This window comes from Pholcus phalangioides, unplaced genomic scaffold, assembly GCF_987345545.1.
Source record: "Pholcus phalangioides strain wild (caught in Gottingen) unplaced genomic scaffold, Ppha-v1.0 ptg000011l_1, whole genome shotgun sequence".
NCBI classification, from domain to species: domain Eukaryota; kingdom Metazoa; phylum Arthropoda; class Arachnida; order Araneae; family Pholcidae; genus Pholcus; species Pholcus phalangioides.
In genome coordinates this window covers 56,140,338-56,165,937 of record NW_028301604.1, presented here as the reverse complement: position 1 = coordinate 56,165,937, position 25,600 = coordinate 56,140,338, and the positions used below count along the sequence as shown (strand labels likewise).

Genomic DNA, 25,600 nt, shown 5'->3' with positions numbered 1-25,600 from the left:
TTCTAGCCTTCATAATTCGCTCAGAACCTGACATTTTTTCAGATGAAGTTTCATTCTGGGGCGTATTTATAAGGGGGTGGTTGCCCTGGGCTCCTCTTAGCAGAGACGGACTTCAGGCTTTCGCCGCCTTAGGCGCTACTAATTTTGCCGCCCCTTTGTAATGCTCTTATGTTTCATTTCTTAATTTTTTTCCGAAAAATCATGCCCCCCCCCCTTCCCAGCTTTCAGTTTTCAAAATGAAAGCCTCTAAATATTGCTCTTCTAAATTCTCTTCTCATTTCATCTTCTCTCTTCTAAATTCTGTTTGCTCTTCTAAATATTGTTTTATACACACACTCATAACATAAATGAATAGTCGTAAAAATTTAGAACTGTATTTGTTAAACTTCATCGTGACAATTTGTAACTGTGATCGATTTCTTCAACAAGCTTATTGTGTTAAATTAATCTTCCAAAACCTCTGAATTGGAAATGGGAAAAAAATCTCATCAAAATTGATGCTTTATTCATTTAAGGGGTGTCACGATTCCTTTGAAATCGATTTTTCAAACATGACTAAAAATATTTCATTCAAATGTGAAAATCAAATGCAAAAACTTTCGTGTAAATCGGGCTAATTTGTTTTTTTTGAAAATAAAATTAAAAATTAATGAATTACAGTGTAAACGTGAACAAGAAAAAAGAATGAACGTGATTTTCTCAAATTTACAGTTTTTGAGCTCATGCGTTTTTAAGATTTAAAAAAAACTACGGCATCAAATGTTTTGAAAATTTATAGGGAGATATTTATACGACATGTGTTAGTAAAATAAACCTCGAACTCCGATATCTAATCATTCTTTGGAATTTTATGAATTTTTAAAGTTTGAAAAAATGCACATATAAATTTCAAAAATCTGAAAACATTTTTAAAAAATTACTTCCCATAGGTGAATTTCTAAATATGTCAGATTCATTATACTAACACATAGTACGTAAACATTTCTGCAAAATTTCAGAGTACTAGTTTTTGTTTTTATCCTCATGGATAAACTAAAAAATTTTCGATCTAAGGAAATCGTAATAACAAGCGTGTAAAAATTTGAAAAGTGCACAAACAGGCATACAATAAAGGGAAAGAAAGTGGCTTGCTTTTTTTTCTCGATTTCTCTTTAGTTATCAGTTTCAAAAACGTCAAGCTATACTGTTCCGGATAATTTTCCACAAGACTTCGAGATTGCAAAACAACAATCGGTTCGATGGATAAACACAGATTTATTTACAGAACAGCAATTTGCACGTATTTACAAGCCAATCAGAAAGCTAACAACTTTCTCTCAACGTTCAAACACAACTGACTGTTCATCGAATCTCTATTCGAGCCTTGTTGAGCCTGCCATCTTGTGAGCACCAGACTATTTATAACCCTGGCAGTAACTTCGAGAAAAAGAATGTTCTACAAAATTCTATTTTACAGTTTCCAAGTCGGCGGCGCCACCGTACGGACTGTCTGGAGGGGCGGGACTTTCTGGAATGTTCTCATTAATAGCATCCCTGTCCGATAAACCGAAACCGGCATCAACTGTCGTTGCCAACAGAAAATTGCGATAAAAACTTGCGCCATCTATCGTTTATAATTCGTAACAATACGTTTGGTGTACATTCGGTGAATTTGGCAGGATTATGAAGTGACGTAATCAATTTTTGGAATGTTGTGGGTCAAATCAAAAAAACGGAAAACACTTTTCCGTATTAGTTTGTCACAAAGAATCACGTGTGTAATTATTGTGTGCAGTCGACAGTTACCACCCTGTATAGTAGCTATATTGGATTACCTCCATGTGAGGCGAGAGAAAAATAATTGAAATTTGATTTAATAATAGAAATTTGATTTAATAATAGAAATTTGAAATTTTGTTATCGGACTTTGCCGAGGGATCTCCGGTCACTTCGTGAACTGGCTGGCCAGAGCCCGAAATTCGAACATTGGACAGGTCAATTTACAACGAAATTTGCCAATTCGCGAACTGGTCAATTTCAGGTTTTGGCAATAGCATGTGTATGCAGTGTCCCACAATCGACTGACGGTTTCAAAATGGGATAGCAAGAAAACGTTGACAAATATTAGTCATTCTTGCGGAATATAAATGTACGAATTCGGGAATTTTAGCTACGTCATTCATGTTGCAAGGGGTTGTATATTTATTAAAATTAAATAACCGTCAGTCGATTGCGGGACACTATGCATAAATGTTGTAAGGTCTCCTACTCGCTGTGGTAAGATTTTTTTCCAAACGGAAGACCGGCTCGCATTTGTGCCTTAAAATTGGGAACCTCTTCATCAGCTGAAAATACTTCTAACACCTGTTTAGCAGGCTAAACAAATGAGTCACATAGTGATGTTGTGTCTGGACTGTGAGGGAGATATTCTAATGTATTTCATAGCAAATTTCGGTATCCTTTTATCAAACAACGAAGAACTCGAGCGCTCCCCCTCCACTCCTGGACAGCACAATTACCGCCCGCTGTATTTTCACACGATTTGTTCCAAACTACTGCTACAGAGAAGCCGCGTAATGTATAGTGGCATTTTTTCACTTCCTATGGGTGTCTTCGAAAACCCATGTCTACCAGGGCCGGACTTGATGGGGTGCGAAAGGCGCGGTCGCACCAGGCCACAATTCTTCCAAAAGAAACCCTTTCATTTCTCAGCAGATGTTTTGGAAATTTTTGATTAAAATTTTTTTTACATTAAACTATTATTAATTGCGAAAAAGGAGGCTTTTCAGTTTAAAGCCCCTATAATATCATTTTTAGAGTTATTAGGTATGGCATTAGCTTATTTCAAAGAGGAAAAGAGTATGCAGGTGGTCGCATTCTTTACCCTTGAAAAAAATCCACGGGGACGTTCTCCGTGAGGACAGAGATAAATTTTCCTTCCCTGAAACACCGATATCTCTTCATTCATCCAGTTTTCTGTATCTGTTGTAAGTTAACTTTGGGAAGTAGAACCTGGAAATAAAAATAATATAGGACAATAATGGTTCTCTTTCCCATAAAATGCAGAATATATTGTCAAATAAGGACCTTTACTCATACTAAAATGCCCCTTATGAAACATCTCCCTGGATCTTTGGAGTGGACAAATTAGCCTAAATTATTATTTTTCATTATGAATTTAAATAATTGATGAAAACTTTTATTATATTTTGAAACATCTCCATGTACTATCATTTCATGTTGATATAGATTAAAAAAAATTAATTATTTATGATAATGACGTAACAGAGTGGACATCCGACAGAAAAATCTGGTACTAAAGACATAACGTGAATATTAAGTCATTTCGAAAAAGTCAAATCCAAAAAAGTTGATCAAGCGCATTAACAGTAAACCTTTCAATGAGCTCAAAAGTGTTATCAGATTTAAACTGGTATAAAAATATATTTCCCAAATCAGGGGTCTGTCCAGACTTTTTGCACAGGGTCCTGTTTTTGGGAAAATGTACCTTATTTTTGTGAAAATGTACCTTATTTTTGTGAAAACGTTCAAAATAGCAGTGAAAGTAATACTAATTAAACAGCAACCTCATTTTCCTATTTATTACTTTATACAAAAAAAAAACAAAAAAAAAAAACAATCTGTGTGTCGTAGTCTTTGCATTACTTTATTTTACGTTAATTTGAAATCAAATTGAGTTTCAAGTTAAAAAGTGAGAATTGCTAAATCTTCAGAAAAATATAAAAACGTACCAACAATCATATTCTTATACATCTATTTCCAGTCGATTTGAAAATATCAATGATTGAAAGGCATTCAATATCTGTAAGCTTGTCGGGTCCATTGAGTATGATTCGAAGATGTCTGTCGAGAGTGGTTAGTGACAATTTTGATCTTAAATCGGTGCACACAAGGTTCATTTGAGAAAAAAGTCTCTCGACAGATGCTGTTGATGAAGGTATGATAGTGCATAATCATAATAACCTCATTAAATTAGGATAAGCAGTCCAGATGCTTGCATAATTCTCCAGAATTGTCAAAACATCATTTGGAGAAATTTTTTTTTCCAGAGTTTTTTTGGCCTCACATTTCTTGTCTTCTCTGAGAAATGCACTTGCTTCATTATTCTTTTGTGTCTCAAAATACAATTTTGCAAGAGGTATGTATCTCTTTATCAAACCCATTCTTTTCCATCATACCTTCAGATGCATTAAGTATGGGTTCCGATATTTTCACAGTCCCCTGAAATTCATTTTGCTGCTCTCCACCATAAAATGACAATAATATATCCAGGCATTCTTCCGTAGTCTCCACTGTCTTTAAATCTAAATTCATTGTGTGAAATATATCAAAGGAATTTAATATTTTGTTTTTCACACCAAATGCAGCCAACATTTCTTCCTGAAAATCATAAATAAAATTTTGAACAAAGTTTTCCTTAAATTCCTGGATTATGGTGTCTGCACTCATTAAATACTTTTTCTTGCTTCGTTTTTTCCTACTAAGTTCAGTGCATTCTTGGGAGAAGCACAACAGATCTTTACACTGCTTGAAGTTTTCCCCTGTATGTAAATCATTTGCAAGCACTTCAATTTCCTGACAAACAACTAGAACCTTTGCATTAATAGAGCTAAACATGATTGTAGAGCCCTGAAGCCACAAGCTAAATCTGTTTATAACTTTGAGGAAGTCAGCCAAGAACAGAATACATAGGAGAACATCTGTATTCAGAAGTTGCTCTCTAATCCCCTTCAATTCAGGCTCCTGAGTCTTTGAGAAAAGATTATCGAGCGTTTCAATCAACTGTTGGAACCTATCAATCACTCGTTGGCATACAAGTCCATGAGATAACCACCGCGTAACCGAAACACTCAACATTTTCAAAACATCTACACCATACACATTTTGCTGAATATCTAAAAACACTTGCTGTTTCTTTGGGCTGTAGTGAAAAAGCTTCCATAAGCTTATGAGAACGGCATCCACAGCCTGTAGAATGGGATATTTTTTTATCAAATGTACAAAAACTAAAGCTAGTCGATGATTTCTGCAGTTGACATAAATAGAATGAGGTGCCAAGTGTCGTATACGTCTTTGTACACCTGATATTTCTCCACTCATCACATTAGTTCCATCCAAAGCTAAAAACAACAAGTTAGTGATTGGAATTGCTTTTGCTATCAACAACTTCTCAATGGCAGATGTAACAGATTCTGCATTTGTCGCAGTTAGGTTCACAAGACTGAGGAACTCTTCTATGAGCGGACTTCCAGCTATCTTGTAACGCACTATTAAACCCAACTGTGTTCTTTGTTCTTCGTCAGTTGCCTCATCAGCTATCAATGTAAAGGAAGTGGCTATTTGCAAAGCCGTCAAAGTTTTCCTCTCTAAATACAAAGATATTGCCTCTGTAAGATTGTCTACTGACACATTTGATAGATAGGTGGCATTTTTGCCGCATGCAGCAAGATAGCATTCTATTTCTTTGTCACCAAGATCCTCACCAATGAACTTAACTACAGAAGAAAAATTATCGGAGACTGCCCATTTTTTTTTTATCATGAAGTACAAAATCTTTATATATTTTGTTAAAATCTTCACATTTTTTTCCTTAGTCTTCTGCACAGCAATTTCAGTTTTTTCTGTAAACAAATACAAGGGGTTTTTGGATGCAGTTTTTGATGCACTCACAGCTTGTTTGTGTTTCTGGCTATATATATGCTTGTTGACACATCGTGTTGGGTGATCACCAAATTGCACACCTTGGTCAATCCAGGGTCCCTTATCAAAAAATGTAGAACATATTTTGCAAAGAAAGCCAGATGCAGAAATGCTGTAACATAGCCAACTGTGAAGCTTCTCAAAACGTGCGATGTTCAACAAATTCGGTACTTTTGGACCCATTTTTCTAGCTTCTGTAGATGAAATTTTCTTAAAATCTGGCTCTACCGACGAATTCGTAGCATCTTTCAGCGCTTCCGATAAATCAGCAATGTCTTCCACCGCTTTCGACGAATCGGTAATGTCTTTCGAAGAAACGGAATTGTCTTCCGCCACTTCCGATAAATCGGTCATCTCTTCCGCCGCTTCCGACGAATCGGCAATGTCTTTCGAAGAATCCGAAATGTCTTTCAGCGCTTCTGATAAATCGGTAATGTCTTTAGGCGCCTCCGATAAATCGGTAATGTATCGCGCCGTTTGCAAGGTTTCGACAGCGTGGTCCGAAACCGATGAAGGAAGCAATGTTTCAGTAATTTTTTCCGGGTTAGCACAATTGGAATTATCTGTATCTGACGTCTTTTTGGTGACGTTTTCAGATCCTCGTTTAAAAAACGATGTTATGGAGCTGCATCCCCGAACGTCAGTTGGCCGTATTTTTTTAATGTAGTAATCACTATTCCTTGAATTTCCACCTGTTGGTGGTCGACCACGTTTCATATTAAATTTTCAAAAATGAAAGCGCAATACAGGAAAAAAAACATGCACAAAAAATCCAATTCTACAATAAGCATCAACTACGCCGATTTTACGACTAACAAGAGGTTGTGATTCAAAGACCATTTGAGGAGAAGTGCGGAGCTAAAGCATTTGTATAATGGCATAGGTTGTGCGATAAAATATCGGACGCGGTCAATCCGTGGTCAACCAGCGGGATGTCCTAACAAGAAGCCTAGAAACAAGGAAAGCCCTCTCAAGGTCACGCTCTTTCTCCGATCGCCTTTTCAAGGTCATGTTTTCCGGTATCCAACCAACAACTTCTATAGATAAGATTACTCATCTATGGGGGAGGGGGTGGTGGTGTTGGGCCAACAATGCATGCTTAAAAAAAAAAAAAATCAATGGCTTTCTATTATGACTAGGGTCATAAATGATAAGAATTTTGTCGCGCAGCAGTCGCAAAAGTTCGTTTTTTACGACGTAATTTTCATGAAGGGTTCGTTTTCTGGAATTTTGTGATGGATCCGTTTATTATCCTCCAAATTTTGTGAAACATCCTTTTTTTAGTCCCGGAATTTTGTGAAGGGTCCGTTTTTTAGCCCCGGAATTTTGTGAAGGGTCCGTTTTCCGGACCCAAATTCCGGCTGGACAGACCCCTGCAAATGACCGTAACAGTGGGCATTTTAAAATGTGAAAAATTTCGGGACACAAATTTTTTATGAAAAATAGTTTTTCATAAGAAAAAATTTGTTTTCAAAATTTTGTCAGTTCTATTTATCTATGGCACATATATAAAACGTGATTCCAAGTTTTCGAAAAAAAATTCCAGATTTGCACCAAGTCTCTTTGAAGACACACTTTTTTGAAGCTGGAACAGTCAGATTTTGGCGTTTTGTTACAATGATTTAAAAAAAAAATCGGATACCATCTGAAACAAATTAAGAAATGCCATATGGCAGAGAATTAAATGAAGAACTAGAAAAAAATGATAAAATTATTACCAGAGTGCTCTGAAATTTTGTAAAAAAAAATTATAAAATCTCGGAAACAATGTGTACTTTTTTTTGGGAATGACCCATACAAGGTTATCAAATTAAACTCCAGAGGATCGTGGAGGGCGTTCTATTGGTCCAAATGACTTGGGATCCGGAATTTTCGTACAATTTTTTTTTAAAATTCAATAAATGAAGGTATCATTTGTGAAGAGTTAGTTGTCCGATTTTGGTGTCATCGGTACCGGTAGAACGCCCTTCAGAATCCTGCGTTGAGGAGAAGTTTAATATCGATAACTTTGTATTTTAAAACCAATCCGATTAAACGATGAATTCTCTCTATTTTAATATTTTTTCCGTTGTCATTTCTAATTTTATCGCATATTCTGTCTTAATGTAGGAATTTTGGGTTTTCGGGATTTTGTTGGTCTCGAAATCTTTTGTGAAGTTATTTTGTACAATAACTGAATTTGTTGTTTGCTCATATTGATTACGAAAACGCTGAGTACGAGTATAGATGAAGGAGCAAAAACCGTCCTAATGTCAGAGCAACCTTTTCACTTCCAAGGTTCTTCGTGATTTATGCGTACAGATTACGTAGATTATCAGATGAGAACACTTCTCATAAAAGAGAATAGGCTATGGTACTGTATCACTTTGCTTATCTCAAATCCAACCTTGAATTATGTTTCGAAATACTCTGAGAATACAGAAAAAAAATCTCACAAAAATATTTTATAATTTTTATATTATTTTACTTCATTGAAAGACATTCGCCACACGCATATACATTCAGTTTTACTGCGCAGTCAACTGCCCTAAGTAATTTGGGTAAAACACTGACGATAGACTGAAAATGACTATATATAGTCAGTTTTTCGCTCAATTCTCCATCAATTCCTTCGAACGTGTAATGATAACGGGTGGCAAAAAAGGAAGGCTTGTTGAAGAAAACTTACGATTAATGCAGCTTTTTGACACGTTAGAATAAGAGGATTTCGATATCCTAGCTCAGGTAGCTACCGGTAGGCCTCCAATGAATGCAAAGATGACTTCTTTTCTTCCGATAAGGCCATGGTGACTGCCAAATGTCGACTGAGCGAACTGCATGTTTAACTGTGTGAACTGCGCACCTTATATCGCTGCAGAAGAGCCTCTTCTGAAGAGGGTCCAATAGCGCAGGTCTGACAACTGTGTAAATAGTCAAACTCGGTTATAACGATTTCAAAGATATCCACAAAATTTTATCGTTATAATCGATGTACCGTTACATCCGAGGTACTTCAAGAAGTATTTTCAAGACCTTTTTTGACGAAAAATATAATCGGAGGCAATCAGATATTGTGCATGAAGTGTTTATTTCTTGACGATTGGGGTGACCAATTTTATAGAGAAAAATACAGGAAATTGGGATAATTAATAAGGGATATCACTGATTCTCGCCGAACATGTTGCCAAATGACGACGAAATCACCAAATATTGTTTATACAGTAGCCGCCGCTTATAAGAATCACGTTTATTTCAGCCATTTTGATTCTTATAAGCGGTTGATTCTTATCTCTGAAAATTTTTGCTGTTAAACTCTTCCAGTTACCACTGAAGTACAAAAGAAGAGGGGGAGCCCCTTCAGGCAAGATTATGATGTTTTTAATGTGAAAACCGAAGAAACCTTATTAATTTTTTATTGAATATTTTAATTTCAGAAATTTAAATCTATATCAGTAGCATATCATTGTCCTTAAAGATCGTTAGTTTTCAGTGTAGACTGACTAAAATGTTACACAGTAACTGAACTACTGTTGTAATGCCCCCCCCCCTCCCCACACAAGGGTGGGGCTGACAGGGCTGCAGCCCTGGGATCAGGAATGGTTCTTATCATTTTTTGTTTTTTCACACTATATATTCACTATAAGGGGGCCGTTGAAAAGTCTGGTCAGGGGACCCGCGAAAGATTCCATCCCCTAGGGCAGAGGTCTTCAACTTTTTTCTAGTAACGAGCACGCCTGTGCATGTGCACAGGCAGTGCTATCCATCAAAAGAAGAGCACCCTTACGGTAAGTTTGACATACGAATGCATGAAAAATCAGGATCAGGGGTGGGAACTCTGCGCCAATTGCGCCGCACTGCGCCAAAACTAATATCTTGCGCCATCCTGCTCCAATAGCGTATTTTCGCATTTTTCTACGCCAAATAGCGAATTTCGCTTCAGTATGCCCGGAATATCGGAAAGGACGCCAAAAAATTTTTGTTCCTGCTAGCCACGAAACGTTTCTTTACGAGAAGAGCGTGTTTTATTCCACTATACTTAAACTATCGACCCCTGATCGGGCTTTCCATCGCAAAACCCCGATATTGTCCGTGATCGTGGAACTGAAGATGGTTTGCAATGCCTTTCAGCTTTAAAGTGCAAATTTGAGTGTTTCCGTTTAAAAAAAAGTCGTCACTGGAAGCAGCAGAAATTACCGTAGTCGATTGTCATTGTGTTAAATCCCGATGTTTCGTGAAAAAAATTTTCATTCCGGAAGTAAAAAGCGCATGTCCGCCGAATTACGAATGTTAGTTTAGAAACTTTGCCGAATATCGCCAATGTTGCCGAATAACGAGCGTTAAATCGCCAATGTTGCCAAATAACGAGCGTTAAATCACCAATGTTTCGAATAACGAGTGTTAAATCGTCAATATCTCCAAATAACGAGCGTTAAATCGCCAATCTCAGCCAAATAACGAGTGTCTGATCGCCAATCTCGCCAGATAATGAGTGCTGAATCGCCAAACATCGAGTTGATTCTTCCGAAATTCTCTCCCATTTTGCAACAATTTCTTTCCAAGTATAAAAAAATTAAAAAGTTATAAAATTTTTCTAGCTCATTTGAAGTGCTGCTGTTCAAGGCAGCAAATAGTGCCCTCAGTAAGCAAAAATCATCTTAAATAGACGGGTGCAATTTTATGACAGCCGCTCTTTCAAACAAGGTGTCAAAAGCCTAAAACACCAAAAAACAAAAATCAAGCTGATGAAAAGATGTTTGATAACAAAAGACAGTGCAGTTTTATTTTGAAAAGGGTTGAGGGTTGACGAAAATATTCTTGTTAATTTCACTGCTCCAATTTATAAATATCTGCTCCGAATCCCATATTTTGCTGCTCCAAAATTGCTCCAAATCCCAAATTTGCTGCTCCAAAACTGCTCCAAATCCTGAATTTGCTGCTTCAAAACTGCTCCAAATCCTGAATTTGCTGCTTCAAAACTGCTCCGAATCCTGAATTTTGCTGCTCCAAGGCTGCTCCGAAATGGACTTAGTCACTTCCCACCCCTGTAGGATTGATTTTAGTTCTTCAATACAATTTATGCAAGATATTTATTCGGGACCTTGATCAAGTTTTCTCGAGCACAATATCGGGCATGAGCATGGAGCACTATGGGTGCTCGTGAGCAACAGGTTGAAGATACCTGGCCTACGGGTTCTGTTCCAGGATATGGGGAGGGTTCATGACTATTGTCCAAGTGCATAACTCTAGATCAGAGGTTCCCAAACTTTTTGTTCCATTGCCCTTCCCCTTTAGAATATTTTTTAATCGTCACCCCCAACTCAAGCCAACCCATAGGATCCTACGTTATACCCATAGCTTCTACCACCCCTTGGAGCTTTCTATTGCCCCCTTTGGGAAGCAGTGCTTGCATTACCTCTATCTACAGAGTATCTGCATATAATGCCAAACTCCAAGTGTTGAGAGATTGCTGGAGTGAAAAATTGAATTGTCACCAAAACCTACTAAAATGAATTAGACAAACTTAGATTTCAGTGATGTATTGCGAACATCACTGAAATTTCTCCCACTGAATGAATGAACGCCAGAACTTTGCCACTGGACTTATCCCGTTGCCGAGATCTCTTCCAGCCCAGCTTCGTGGCAGGGTCTGGAACACTTTATTTTGTGTCAAAAAAAAAAGAAAAAAAAAACTTTTACAACATATTTTCCCCGGACAATTGGGTACTGTCGCGATTAACAAATTTTGTGGTGATTACAGACGAGATGGGATTAGGAGTTGGAGAAGTTTCAGGGTTTAGTTAAGATTATGCATAGTACCAGTCTAATCATTAAATTTGGTAAATATACAGGGTGGTTATATTTAATTCCCCTTGGCATACTTCCAATTGGAAAAAGTATCCAAATAACGTATGAAACTCAAGATACATCATTCATGCTGCGCAAGGGGTTGCAAAGCTATCAAAATATATAAATTAACTTTTTTTATCCTGGCATTCTGTCCTCAAAAATACTCTTCAAGATCATCCATCCCTTTGGGAAAGAACGCAAACCATCTCAAGATGGTTTCTTTGGGTAGTCAGCAATCATATCTGTCTGTCTGTCCTCAAAAACCAAATTATAAAGTTGTTATCCTGTCACTCCTGAGGCCCACAAAAAACTTCCATGATAAAATCATGGAAGTTTTTTTGCAATATTTTTTAGTGCAATATTTCCAGAGATATTTGAACTCAAAAATTGCAAGAAAGGAGGAAAAAAAAACTGCATAAACTAATGGACAATGCTTCTTTCCCTGATTTATGGTGTTATTTCTTAACTTTCCTATGATTTTTGAATTCAAATATCTGTGAATATTGCAGTTGGAAACATGGATTTAAAAAAAAAAAAAAAAACAGTCTCCCTTCCTGAGGAGGACAGGGCAACTTTTGAATTGGGTTTTTGAGGGTGGCCATATAAAAAGTGCCTCTAGGATCAACAGTTCACCCTAAAAACTCGCTAAAAAACACTGTGTACAGGGGGATTCTAAACAGGTGATATAAGACACCTGAACAAGCAATTTTGGTCATAGAATGTGTGGTCGAATCACAATAGCAAAGGTAATAGAGGGTGTTTTTAGAGAGTGCACAACAGCACTTCACTAAAAGCCAATATCATAATTTTCTGACGAATTTGATGCAATAAGTGCAATCAGCCCTTTGAGGATGCAGGGTATTGCAATGTGATAGGCCTTCTCACGGTACAAACTGGGTAACACAAATTCTATTTGCACTCTGTGAAAACACCCTCTACTGCCTTTGCTATCGTGATTCGACAGTATATTCTATGATCAAACATGCTTGTTTAGGCGTCTTATATCACCTCTTGAAGTTTGTCCCATGAATTTAGAATCACTCTGTATAAAAATTTATCACTTTCACCAGTCATTGTAAATAAATTCCCTAATAAGTTGGGTGTTTCATAAATATTGATGGATATATTTCTTTTGAAGCGTTTTTTACGTTATTTCTCAAATCATTTTGGTATTTCTTAAATATATATATATCATGATAAATACACAGGGTGTTTCAGAAAAGACTCCCTAACTTTGAAATTAAGTCATTTGGAAACAGTAGTAGATGGAAAGGTGAAACGAATAGTTTCTTTAATGGGCAGACCTATAATCTATATAATATATGCCGGTTTGTGAAATTAGGTACATGTTTGGCTAGCAGATGATGCCACAGTACTAGTAAGTGATACTGCCCTTTGCAAAAATGGATCAAATCACTAGATAATATATAAAAAATATTTACTGAAAAGTTTTGCAAATTTTCGAATGATTTTTCAAGATATTTTTCATCATATTCTTCATCTCTAAAAACATCCCCCACTATATTTAACTCACCCCACTCTCCCACTATATTTAATTATTTTTTTTACCCACTTTTTTAAATTAAAATTTTTCATCTGACCACTGTAGTTTCAATTTCAAATAAGCCCTGGCAGTGAAAGATAACCATATTCAGTCAGTCACCGGATGGTAAAAAAATTTAGCGTAGTCGTCTCATGCCCTGTATGTATATTGGGATAGCCTAAGAATAGGGAGAAGGAGGTAAAAAAAATTGATTTTCTGTGTTCATCATTTATTAGAAGTAGCCCAGAATAGTATTTATGAGGAATCTGGACCGTTATAAGTGACAGTAATTAATTTTTAGTTTAATATTGAAGAGATTGAAAAAAAACTGGCATGTGGCCAATACCAGCTGCCCCCCTATAAACGCATAATTTTTTGTTCTTTTAATATTAGCTCTTTGACAATCACTTGAAATATTTCACCATAGTGAGATTCTCATTATAAGCCATGCTCATAATATCAAGTATTTACTGTTTGTCTTTCTCAAAACATCTAAAATTGAGATATCTGGCTTCGATATTCACCCATATAGTTTTGATATCCATCCAATAATCAATATTCACATATGTTGCATGAATATTTGTTACTACTTTTAACCAGCATATTGTGTACTTATTTTTTCTACTATACAATAAATATGTTTGTGTGCTCAAAAGTAAAGCAACAATGATGAAAATAAGCATAAAGAATAGAGTATTAATTTTTTCTCAATTGAAACTTGCCGTGGTCATGGGATGAATAAAAAGACACTGGCTTGCAGAATTATAAGGTAAATTATGAATTCATAATCAAGTAACAGACATGGAAATTATCATGCTAATATTGAGCTATGAAAAGTTAAATGTGGGGGGGGGGGTCATCTTTACATCGAGAGGGATCACATCTAAAACCACTGCCATTGACAACATTCATCCATGCCTCAAAGAAGCTGCAATTACTCTTCATGATAATATGCATTTGCCCACTGTGAACTTTTTGCAACTCTTTTGATTCATCCTATGATCAATGTAAGTTTCAATTGCAGAAAATTAAAAGTTTTTTTTATCACATTTTATCTTAGTTAGTTAACTTGACCACGAGTGTTGATCTCATTGGTTTTTTCAATATCATTTGTTAATTAAATTTATTTGTCAAAAATTAAAATTATGTTTAAAATGTTTTTTTCTTGATAGGTTTGGACTGAGTTAATATTTTTGAAGGATAACTTCAAATATTTATTTCAAAGTGATTTAATGCAGCAATTGAACCACAAATGACTTGGGAAGTACTAGATGAGTTCTGTTCAGAACCATTTTGGGTAATTTTTTTTCCCAAACATTATATTGATCAGTGATGATATATTCACCAAAAATGTTATGTATGTAATGCAAGATTTTTTTCCACAATATTAATTTCTGTGTGTGCTACTCATGTTACATTATTGCTACAATATATACAGAATTTTTTTTTATTTTAAAGCAATCTGCCGTAAAAAAATTTAAAGAAATTTTAAAAGTGTTATCTTTTTTATATTTTTTAAACAAACCCTTGCAGGCACAGTAGCCCAGGTCGATAAGATACTCACCTGAAGTACTAAAGGATGTTTAGAGGTGTCCCGAGTTTGATACCTGGTTCATCCTTGTCAGAAACTTGACACGGGTACAACAGAAACAGTGACATGACCACAGAAAAAGATTGCTACCTCAGGGAATCCCACATCGAGGGGTTAGCACACCAACCTCTCGATGAGTATGAAAAAAGGCTGCCATTCGGAATCGGCAATAAATTGTAGGTCCCGGGTCTAATCAGCCCTCATGTGCAGAAAAATACTGTGGTGCAACGAAAATGAACAAATCCTCGCATGCCTTTGATAGTATCATGCTGTGTTCCAGGTTGGCCATTTCTGATATAGATTAGAATGAACTTTTTGATTTCATTCAAAAGTAAAATTACCATTTGCATCAAACTTTTCATTTTTTAAAATTCAAGTTTACCTTGTTATGCTCTATTATAGATTGAATTTTATTTTACAGATATAATTAAATATTGATCATTCCACAAATATTTATATGTATTTTTCACACAGTTCATGTTAACGGAAGCCAGACGTTAATGAAGGTCTTGCTTTCCACTTTTCCAGGTAAACCATGGCTAAATATAAAGTGTTTGTTCGTAGATATTTAAATGGGAATCTGTTCTCTTTTTGAATGTCTTTCTGACGTTTCATCAGAATTGATGGTTTTCTTGTATGAATATGGCCACCAGTTTTTGAAGATCAAAATGTTATCTTTTGCACTTCGTGAATGGAGAAGTGACCCACATCTGCTAGCTTCCATGACGAGTTGAGCATATTGCTGTGCTAGGTAGACACAATCTGTTCTCAAAAGTTGTTCAATGGAAATAAAATCACTGTCGCATGGCAGGAATGAGTGGCCACATGCTGAGAAAAAATTAGTGATGGTCTCAAATGTTTTCATTAATCACACGAGTTCATAAGGAACATTACCACTGTATGGTGTTCTGCCTTGTGCTTTATCACTAAAAAGCAAAAGATTCTTTGTTGTGCTAGGAATGCAGTTTTGTTTGTAGTGAAGCAGGACTGAACAAACTTCATCCTGTGACTTGTTTGCCTTTCCTTTAAAATTAGGTTTACCATCTGTGTCCTTCTTTTTGGCATCATGTGAAGCATTCTTTGACATTTTAGAAAATTTTGTTTTCAGGTTTCCCGAATCTTTTTTTTTTTTTTTTTTTTTTCGGGGGAATTTTCTTTTTTTAACACTCTGAGAAACATATATATCTTCATTGGCATGAGTGTTTGTGCATGTTTTTTCCCACACATTTTTACACGCTATGACCAATGCCCTCGAAATTCCCAGATGCATCCAAGTTTGGTCCATCCAAGCAGAATAGATGCTATTCTAACCATGGCCCAGCTTGCCCCAAGATAACATGAGAAAGGCAGTCAGAAAAATAGCTCCTGGAAGAAGAAAACTGCAATATCCATTTTGGCAATCCCTGTTTGTTCACCAAACAGCAGATGCCATGTATTGAAGTGAAGAGGGGGGGGGGGTTCCCTATTACATTCAGAAATATAGAAAATAGGAAGTAAAGAATATTCAATGCTGATTCCTCTGGCAAAAAAATAACGCTCCAAAAAGATTTTTAAAAAAACTTCTAAAGATATAGAAAGAAAGCCATCCTCCTTGTTTCAAGTCCAAGACTATTGTATAGCTTTTCGGCGAGGGGGGGGGGGAACCAAAAGACGGTAACATTAAATAAGCTCAATTATGCATAACCACTAATCGTTTCAGTAAGTTTGATAAATTTCTGTACATTTGTCACTTTTACCGGTAATTATGCATAATTCCCGATTGAAGTTGGTAAGTATAGAGTAAAATATATATAAATATGGAAGAAATCATGCAAAAATATAACTTAAATTCAACCGCTTATTAGTTTTGCTCATACGTGATGGGTGCACTACACATATTTTGCCATAAAACTAAATTACCGTACTTTGACATGTATAAGGAACCCCCTGATTTTTTTTGTTCTTAAAATTTGTAAAAAAGTTTAAAAGATATATTCAGGGCTCCTACTTTCCCCACTTTTTGGTAAAATGTCCTACTTTTGTATGTTGCACTCTCTAGTTTTTGTCCTACTTTTCCACCAAATGCTATCAACAAAATTTGTGTAATTATATTTTAATTGAGTAAGGAATCATTGATATATTGCCAAAAGTAATGCAAATGTGTGTAGTAGATTGCAATTAATGATAATGCCAAAGCATACAATGTATCACTTTCAAGGTTATTTGGGGAGGGGGGGGGTGTATGTGGACCATTTGGTTTATTAATTTTTCATTTCCTTTGTTTGAGGGTTCAACATGTAGAGTAGGCATTAAAAATTTGTCTGGATGGAGAAAATAATTTTGTATTTACGGCTTCATGGTCTTGGACAGTAACTAACATTCATCATTCAAAATTATGACCCACATTTTGTGTATAGGTGAAACAACAGTTTGCATTACAAAGCAGTTGGATGCGTAGGCCTATTCTAGGTTTGTGGCATTCAATTGTCTTCTGTGTTTTTAGGGCATGTGAAGAGGCAAACAATATTTACAATGCTCAGCAAAGAGCTAGAAATGAAAATTTTTCATTTGTTAAAAACGATACACTGGCATTGAACAGTAAATTGTAAACAAATACCTTTAAAAAAGAAGATGAACTTTGTAGTAAAATCATCTGCTTCCCCCGACTTGTTTACATCAGACCTTGTAATTTACGCATTTTGTACTATGCTTTTTGGGAGTGGTCTTGAAAATGTGTCATTCTTGAAAAACTTGCATGTCTTCATAATTTGCTGTATATTGTCAAAGAGAGGTGGAAGACTTCAAAAAAGAATGTAATTATTTATATTGTGAAGAAATAAAAAAAATTGTCTGTGGTTGCTAGTATCCTGTTTAAGCCAAAAATTGTTTTTGGAACCATGTCATTGCTTTGGCTGCGGTCAATCCTACAGGATACTGAAATAGTGCTATGAAAAAAGAAAAAGTTGGAGATTTGTTATTATGTTGTCTAATGGGGTACCCTCCCCCTTCCTACTTTTTCTAATTTTTTGAGTGGGAGCCCTGTATATCTATAATACTATCTGTGTATAAGGAACCCTATTTTTTAGTATTAAACTTACAAAAATAGTTTGTAACTATGCATAGTAACCAGATTTATCAAATTTCCATAATGTATACAGCAGTTCTGTTTCAACTGGTAAAAAACATTGCAGTGGTGGGTTTCTAATCTTAGAAGAAAAGTAGTGCCATCTGTTGTGAAAATTAGGGAAAATGACATCTCAAGGGTGCATGAGCAGGCAGGGCCAGTCTTAGACCTAGTGGCGCCCGATGCAAAAACAGTAGTCATCGCCCTCCCCCAGGCGGGAAGCCAGAGTGATGTGTCAGAAAAGGCATATTTTGGTTGTCATTACTGTCCCATAAAATATGGAACAGATTCTTTCTACCACATTATCAGACTCTTGGTGTGGTGATCGTCCCCATCCTCCCCCCCCCCCACCTCATGATATTAAGGGACGAAGAAGTCGGAAAAGCTTCTTCCTAGAATGGGATTACTGCTATTTAATTTGTAAACAAGCATAAAAACCCAACTTGTTTGATTTAATTAAGAAATTTAAAAACATTAAAAAAAAGCAAAACGTCACACATTTATTCAGGATACTCATCACAAAGGATCTATCTTCTTCATACTTATTTTAATTGAGTTTTATGGTAAAATTCGTATAGTCACTAAGATGATAATAAAAGTGGTTAAATTAAAAAGTGATATTTTTCCATATGATTTCTTTCATATTTATAAAACTCGGGAACTTCATTCGAAATTATCCCTTTCAGACGCAGTACTAAGACACAGAAGGGGCAAGCAAACACCAGCTAAAGCACCAGACCCTGCAACTTGGGCAGGCCCGTAATTATTCTGAGGCAACTTTGGCGGTGCCCCTAGCCGAATGAGAGGGGGGGTGCTTGTAACTCTTCCTTTTTCTGACATCACCATTTCAAGGAAATTCCAAGAAAAGACTGTCTCCAAGAAAGCACGCTACGACCCTGGGGAAGGGGAGGGCCATCTTAAGAGCATCATGGGAGCTCCCTGGGCCAAGTGGTTTTTCTGAGACCCTACCTAGTAAATTCTAGAAAATTTCAACTAGATCTCATTTTCGTGAGGCCCCTCTACTCTTGAGGCTTCCGGGTGGGCCCATGTGTTAAGACGGCACTGGGAAGGGGTTGTTTTCTTCTCTGTAGATTTTTTTTTATTCTCAGGGACTTCAGCTTTAATTTCAACGATAATGCACAATTCTTGAAGTTTGAGCTGAACATTCCTGAGGTTAAAAAAAGAATATCTAAAGTGAAAAGGAGCAACCCGCACGGTTGTGCATACAGGGTCTAAAAGGGTTAGGCATACTCACCAGTAAAGGTGATAAATGTCGCGAAATTTGTCAAACTTACTTTTCTTTCAAAACGAGCACAACTCAGGTCTATCACCATTTATGGGTGATTTACTACCTAGTGAGTTGTGCCGGAGGTGTAACTGTGTGTGTAACCTAACAGTCTGAGTGCACATGTATAGTGTTGTGTTTGATTTTTTCAGTGCTGCCATCTGTATTTCAGAAGGGAAGTGAGTGATGTGTTATGATTGAATTACATTTGTGCTCTTTGTAGGTCTGTTGCTCTCTGTGGCGAGACTTTTTAATGGGGAGATTGGCTCACATTCGCGCCTTGAAGTTGGGAACCACAGAAAACCAACTTCAGCCGACCATCACTATAGCGACGGTCGGGCTCGAACCCGGGTCCTCGCGATGCGAGTCCGTCACTATGACCACTCGACCACCATAGCGACTATCAAACTTACTGAGACAATTAGTGATTATGCATTACCGATATAACGCATTTACCGTAACATACATTTAATTCTATATTTCATCAGCTTCAAAAAAACTAATTTCAAATATGCGAAGATACTTATCCAAAATGGATTTGCAGCTGCCCCCCCCATTGTTTCGGATATGTGAGGTACACTATTTTATTTCCGTGGAAGTCCCAATTAACCTACCTATTCTGCTGTGTGTATAGTCCGTAGATTATACATTTAAAATTATTATGTTGAAATAAAAACACAACGTCGGAAATGAGTTCCTTAGTGTGGATCGAAGTTGCATGAGAAGATTCTTAACTTTGAAGTGGCTTAAGTCGGCACCTCCTAGAGATAGAAGGCCTCTGCAGTCTGCTTGTGACATCAGTAAATAGTCCATTTTCCCTCAGAATATGCAGGGGGAAAAAATTCCCTGTTCGTGCCAGTATCATCGTCGTGAGGAAAAAAAAACGACCGGGCTCAGAGAATTGGCGATTTATATGCCCCACATCCAATCACTACGCGGTATTTGCGAGCCAATCAGGAAGATTCTATGCAAAAATAAGAAGAAACGGAATAGGATGCTGTGTTTCAAAATGTGGCAAACTTGCTAGGTAGTCTGAATGACGTTTATGGCAAACAGTGCAGAGGCCTTCTATCTCTAGGAGGTGCTGCTTTAGTGCGGATAAACCACTGCGTCTTATCTACAATTTTTTTTTTTTCTCCAAGAGAGGTTTCATTAGTTATAATTACGTTAAAAATTTATTATCAAAAACATATATTTTTTAAATATTTATAGATTGGGTAGATGCCAGTACAAAAATTTACATTTTCTCTACAAAACCGTGTTAAACACCCCCCTCCCCTACCTCCTCCTTGAGAGCAATTTTATATAGATAAATGAAATTTTCTCATGTGGGTTATATACCGCTGCGGACGTGATGCCTTTTTTTCCTCAAACTAGCGAAGTTTGCGTCTGCAGATTATAAGCAGCAAAATTCGATAGGTTTTGTTTAATTCTTATTCAAGATTAACGTCGAGGAAATGACTTATCTTCAAAATGACTTTCTTTAAGATGATTAAAATTCTTACAAATCTTATAGAAAACTAATGCAACAAAAACTAAAATTGAAAATTTTATTAGAATCACCAGATTTTCATTTCGATCGAATTTATATTGATGTTTTCGGCCCTTCTTGAAAGTCGGTTGGAAAAAAAAATCAAATTTAATTTCCAACATACATTCCTCATTAGTTTCTTGAAAGGAAAAAGATGTCTTTTTAGAGTCCCGTTGTGGCCACACCTTACCTAGACAGAGATACTGTCTAAGAGCCTCATAGGAGGCTTTACCATTACTCACCGGGCATCTGGAACAAGATCCATGAAATTCCGAAAATATGTTCAGTTCTGTATATGTACGGTTTGTTAAAATTTTCCACACACACATACGTTGCACTCAGGGGTGGCTAGAGACAATATCTCTACCCGAGTGGGACATATTTTTGGGCCCCCTTACCTCCCCAATTAAAAAAAACTTTTGTTTCAATCGCTTCGTTTTGATGTGTTCAAAGGAACAGCGATATGTCATAACATATCATGTCGAATTTCTTTTGGCCTTTTACCTTGGATTTGGCGCTCCTCCTAAAGTGGACAGAAATCATTTTCTTATTTTTTTGCCCTTTTACCTCGAACTTAACGCCCCTCCTATAGAGAGGGCACAAATAAGTTTTTAGAATTTTTTTTTTTTTGCGTTTCCACTTCGGATATAATGACCCTCCTAAAGCGAGCAGAAATAATTTTCTGTAATTTCTTTCACCCTTTTACGCCAGATTTGGCGCTCCTACTAGAGGAGGCAGAAATAATTTCCCCTAACTTTTTTTGCCCTGTCTACCTCAGACTTGGCGCCCCTCCTACAGCGGGCACAAATAATTGTTCCAAATTTTGTTTTGCCCTTTCAGTTCAGATTTGACGCCCTTCTAGAGCACACCAAGGCCCAAGTGTAGGATCCTTATTTAAAATGGTCAGCTAATCATGTTTTAATTCAATCATTTTTTTTTTCTTAAATGGTTTTTTTTTTCAAAATACTGTACTGTATTGGCGATTCGATTCAAAGTTTTTAATAAAAATAATACAAGTTGGGGGAAAAAGAGGCATGAAAGGCCTCTGGCTCAAAATCTTTCCCACATCAGAAGACACCTTCAATTCCTGTAATACTCCCAACAACACAGGAAAACACTTGCTCTCGTTAGTAGAAAAATTTGGTGACCGAGAGCAATTTCCCCCATTATTTTTATTTTGTACTGCACAACAAAAGAGAAAGAAATTGCGTTTCTCCCCCACTAATAAATCTCCTGCAGGGGTAAATGAAAAGAGCTTGAGAGAGAGAGAGTATATATTTTTATCTGACCAAAATTGCTGTGTACTATACGTATATAGGTGCACTGCCCATCGATTATTTTATTTTCAAAAAATAACCATAATATTATATGCACTCAAACCTTTTTGTTTTGTTTTTTGAAAAAAAATTCTCATCTCGATCATTTTTCATGTATATTTTATAGTTATTTTTTTATAAATACGTATTCTCTAATAACGTATATTTATAATGCGTTATTCTCATTTGTCGCCTGGTGCAATTGCACCGGTCGAACTGCCCTAAGACCGCCCCTGTGAGCAGGCATGCTCCTTTTGTAGTTTTCAAATTTAGTAACCCTATTTATGATACACATACATTTTGACATCAGTGCTGCCATCTGTTAGAGGATTTCTGTAATAAAAACTTACAAGTTATGTTGCTCGTGGGGGTTCATTAAATATTTCAGAGATGCAAAATGGGTATATATAGAACATTATTTCAGTGGGTTTCACCAAATGGAGTGTCAATCAACTCCAAGAAACCAGTATAAACTCAATTTCAAATTTTTTGTCAGTTATTTGGTTTTCAGAAACCAAATAACTGACAAGCTTTCTGAACAAGCTATTCAATTACAAATGAGCTGTTGTGGTGATGCTCCTGAGATCGCACTTTAGGGTTCTCTGTTTTTTTTTTAAATTTCTCAAGAAATTTTGGTATTGGTGAAATGTTTGTTTATAAGTGCATCTATTACTTTATGCATGCAATGTCCTGCTGCAAAGTACAGTGGATTCTCACTAATCCTGCGCATATCAGACCAGCGTGTGCGGAGATTACCAAAATTGCTGGATTACTATAAGTTAATTGAAATGGTTAATTTAAGTGATATACTTATGTACACAAAAATGCTGCCAGACAAGGCTGTAGCAAGAGGGGGAGAATGGGAGGGGGGTCAGTTCCTTCCTGAAATGAGGGATTTTTATGGAATAAATGGCTAAATCTATTGATCTGTCACTTTCATCTCCCCAAAACAATTCCCTGCATTGACATGTTTCCCTCTTCTATGCTTGAAGGAAAACCCACCCAAAAAATGCCGGACTTGACTGGATTATTGAGTCTGCAGTAGATTAATATTTTTGAATGAAGGAAAAAAATTATACCCCTATAAAGAAGCATTACAAATTTACTTGGCACATTTCCTATTATGCAAATCCAACTCAAGAATTAAATTTTTTACGTTAAATTTATCTAATTTTATAACATATTTTTTTAGTTTTTCATTTGTTTATGTAACTTATGCATCTTGGTTTCAGGACTATGACTTGGCATGGAATACTACAAATCCGGATCTAACATTATGTATGCAACATACTGTCTTTGTATGGATTCCCTGTGCCTTACTATGGATTTTTGTGCCATTAGAAATATACTTGCAAAAGATGACTGTTGCAGAGACATTGCCGTGGAGTGGAACCAATGTTGCCAGAATAGTAAATACGATTTATTCAAAGGAATTGATGGAGAATATCAACATCCTTAATTAATTTTTTTTTAATATGTAGTAAGGAGACATTTGATGGTAACTGTGGTAACCAATGATGAATTATAAAAGAAAATTTAATAATTCATCTTAAAACTAAACACGCGAAACATTATGAAAACTTTATTCTTCTAACATGTTTTTTATTTAAAAATATTTACTTTTAAATCTTACTTTAAATTCCATAGTGAAAATATGGAGTTGTTTTAACTATTGTTTAAAAATAAATTGGATCATCTTTTTTTTTGTTCAAGATTCTAGGCTATTGTTTTCCTTTAATTAACTGTCTTTTCAAAATAATCAGTATGGCTAATAGCTTTTTATCTTTTACATAACTTTGTTCACATTATTTACCCCTTATCTCTCACAATTGTTACATTCAGGTTTCAGTGTATATCAGTTAGTATTAAGCTCTTCGATAGTAAATCATAAGAAAATAATTTTTCTCAAATTCATTAGTAAGTAAAATTTATGAAACTAAATCACAAAAGCACATATGCCTGCAGAAAGATCAAGTGTACACTTTCTTGAACCATCCTTATCAAGTAAATTTTCACAAAATCTATTTTTAGATTTAAAGCATTGTTTTAAAAAACCTATCACTTTTATCCCTTAAGGGGGTCTCATACCTTTTAACATGATGAAAAACTATGTTGTCTTCTGTAGAAATATCTCTCTCTAAATATATATATATATATATTAAAAACACTATTCATAACCATTTATTTATTTAAAATTTTTTACACATAATTTTGATCATATATACTATCCTATGTTAGTAATAAACTTTTACATATCTGTAATACTTAATTTTTTTGCAAATATAAAAAAAAATGCATTAAAAACAGCTTGTGTGCATGGTGAAATAAAAATTTAATTTGAAGTTTTTTTTTAATTTTAAAATTTAATTTTTTATATAAGATTGAGTGAATAAAATCTCTCTGCTTTATTTCATGAACTGAAGTTTCTTTTATTTTGAATCAGTTTTTATTCAATTACATCAATGTCATGCTATTTCATCATAAACGCTAGCTGTTTTTAATACATTTTTTTAATTTGCAAAACATTAAGTATTAGAGGTATGTAAAACTTTATAATGGCATAGGATAGCATTTATTACAAAAAAATGCGTAAAAAAATTAAAATAAATCGAAGATTAAATCATCACCTTATAATGAAAGCCTTGTACATCAAAAATTCTCAACTTTACAGGCAGAGCGAAAACAGATGTCCCATTGAAATAACATGCAATTTAATTTTTTTTTTTTTTATAGAGAGCATATCATTACTGATTTTTTTTCTTTACTACAGAGAGCAGATCATTACTGATTTTTTTTTTTTTTCAAAAGCTGTAATAGGTGAGACCGCCCATTCCTTTGGGAAAGAATGCAAAGGATTGGAGATGGTTTCCTAAGATGGTTTCTTTGGGCGGTCAACGGTCATGTCTGTCTGTGATGATATTATTCTTTTTTCTTCTTAATTCTTGAACTTAAAAATATGTTTCAGGCTGTGGCATTGGGATTGGCTGTTTTATGTATAGCAGACATGATGGATGCATTGTTCAATAGGAGATTTGAAAATTTATTCATGGCTGACATTGTAGCAGATGCGTTTTCAGCAGCTACATATGTAAGTGAACCAAAACCTTACTTAATACAGAAAAATATATAATGCAAAAATTTTTAGATGTTAAATAATTTATCTCTTGGTTGCAAATGACTATTATGACTTGGGCAAAGGAGCCATAGGGGTAGAACTTTGAGAAACACTGATTTATAGGTATAAAATGATGAGAAAAAGTGATATGTGGTCTTTCACATAGATATAGGTCCATTCAAATTGATAACTAATAGAGCTGCCATTTTAATTAATGAGAGGGAAAATGTTTCAAGTCAAAAAAAAATTTTCCCAGTAGCAGCAGTACCAAACAATGGTTAGCTGTTCGAAAAATAGCAGTACTAAACTAACTAGCATTTTGGCTTAACCTAAATCTTACAGAAAATGTTTGGGGACTTGTTCACAAGATCTATTCAGATAACTTTGCTATATTATTGTTAAAGAATAAAAATGAGCCATAGAAGATTCATGGAAAATTTTTGATGGAACTATATATAGTAATACCCTGACACTTAATGCTATCTGACTTTTAGAGTTATGAGATTTTCTGTGTAATATTTATGTTTCTGAAATTCAAGCATAATGACAGGATTATTGCTGACATGGTAGAGATTATTAACTAATAATCA

General features: G+C 35.5%; 1 protein-coding gene across 5 annotated transcripts in view; it reads left to right on the top strand.

Moving 5' to 3' along the window:
* LOC149080602 (ATP-binding cassette sub-family C member 1-like) overlaps positions 1-25,600 on the top strand; it is a 140,549-nt gene that overhangs the window by 38,805 nt on the left and 76,144 nt on the right. For 4 of the 5 annotated variants that reach the window (XM_089239748.1, XM_089239745.1, XM_089239747.1 and 1 more), the window contains exons 2-4: positions 14,242-14,366; positions 23,128-23,304; positions 24,861-24,983. In XM_089239748.1, the coding sequence (XP_089095874.1) occupies positions 14,322-14,366; positions 23,128-23,304; positions 24,861-24,983 (345 nt within the window). In that variant the 5' untranslated portion in view covers positions 14,242-14,321. Of the gene's footprint in view, positions 1-14,241; positions 14,367-15,161; positions 15,189-23,127; positions 23,305-24,860; positions 24,984-25,600 lie in introns of those variants that run through there. The other variant, XM_089239749.1, reaches the window with a different exon arrangement.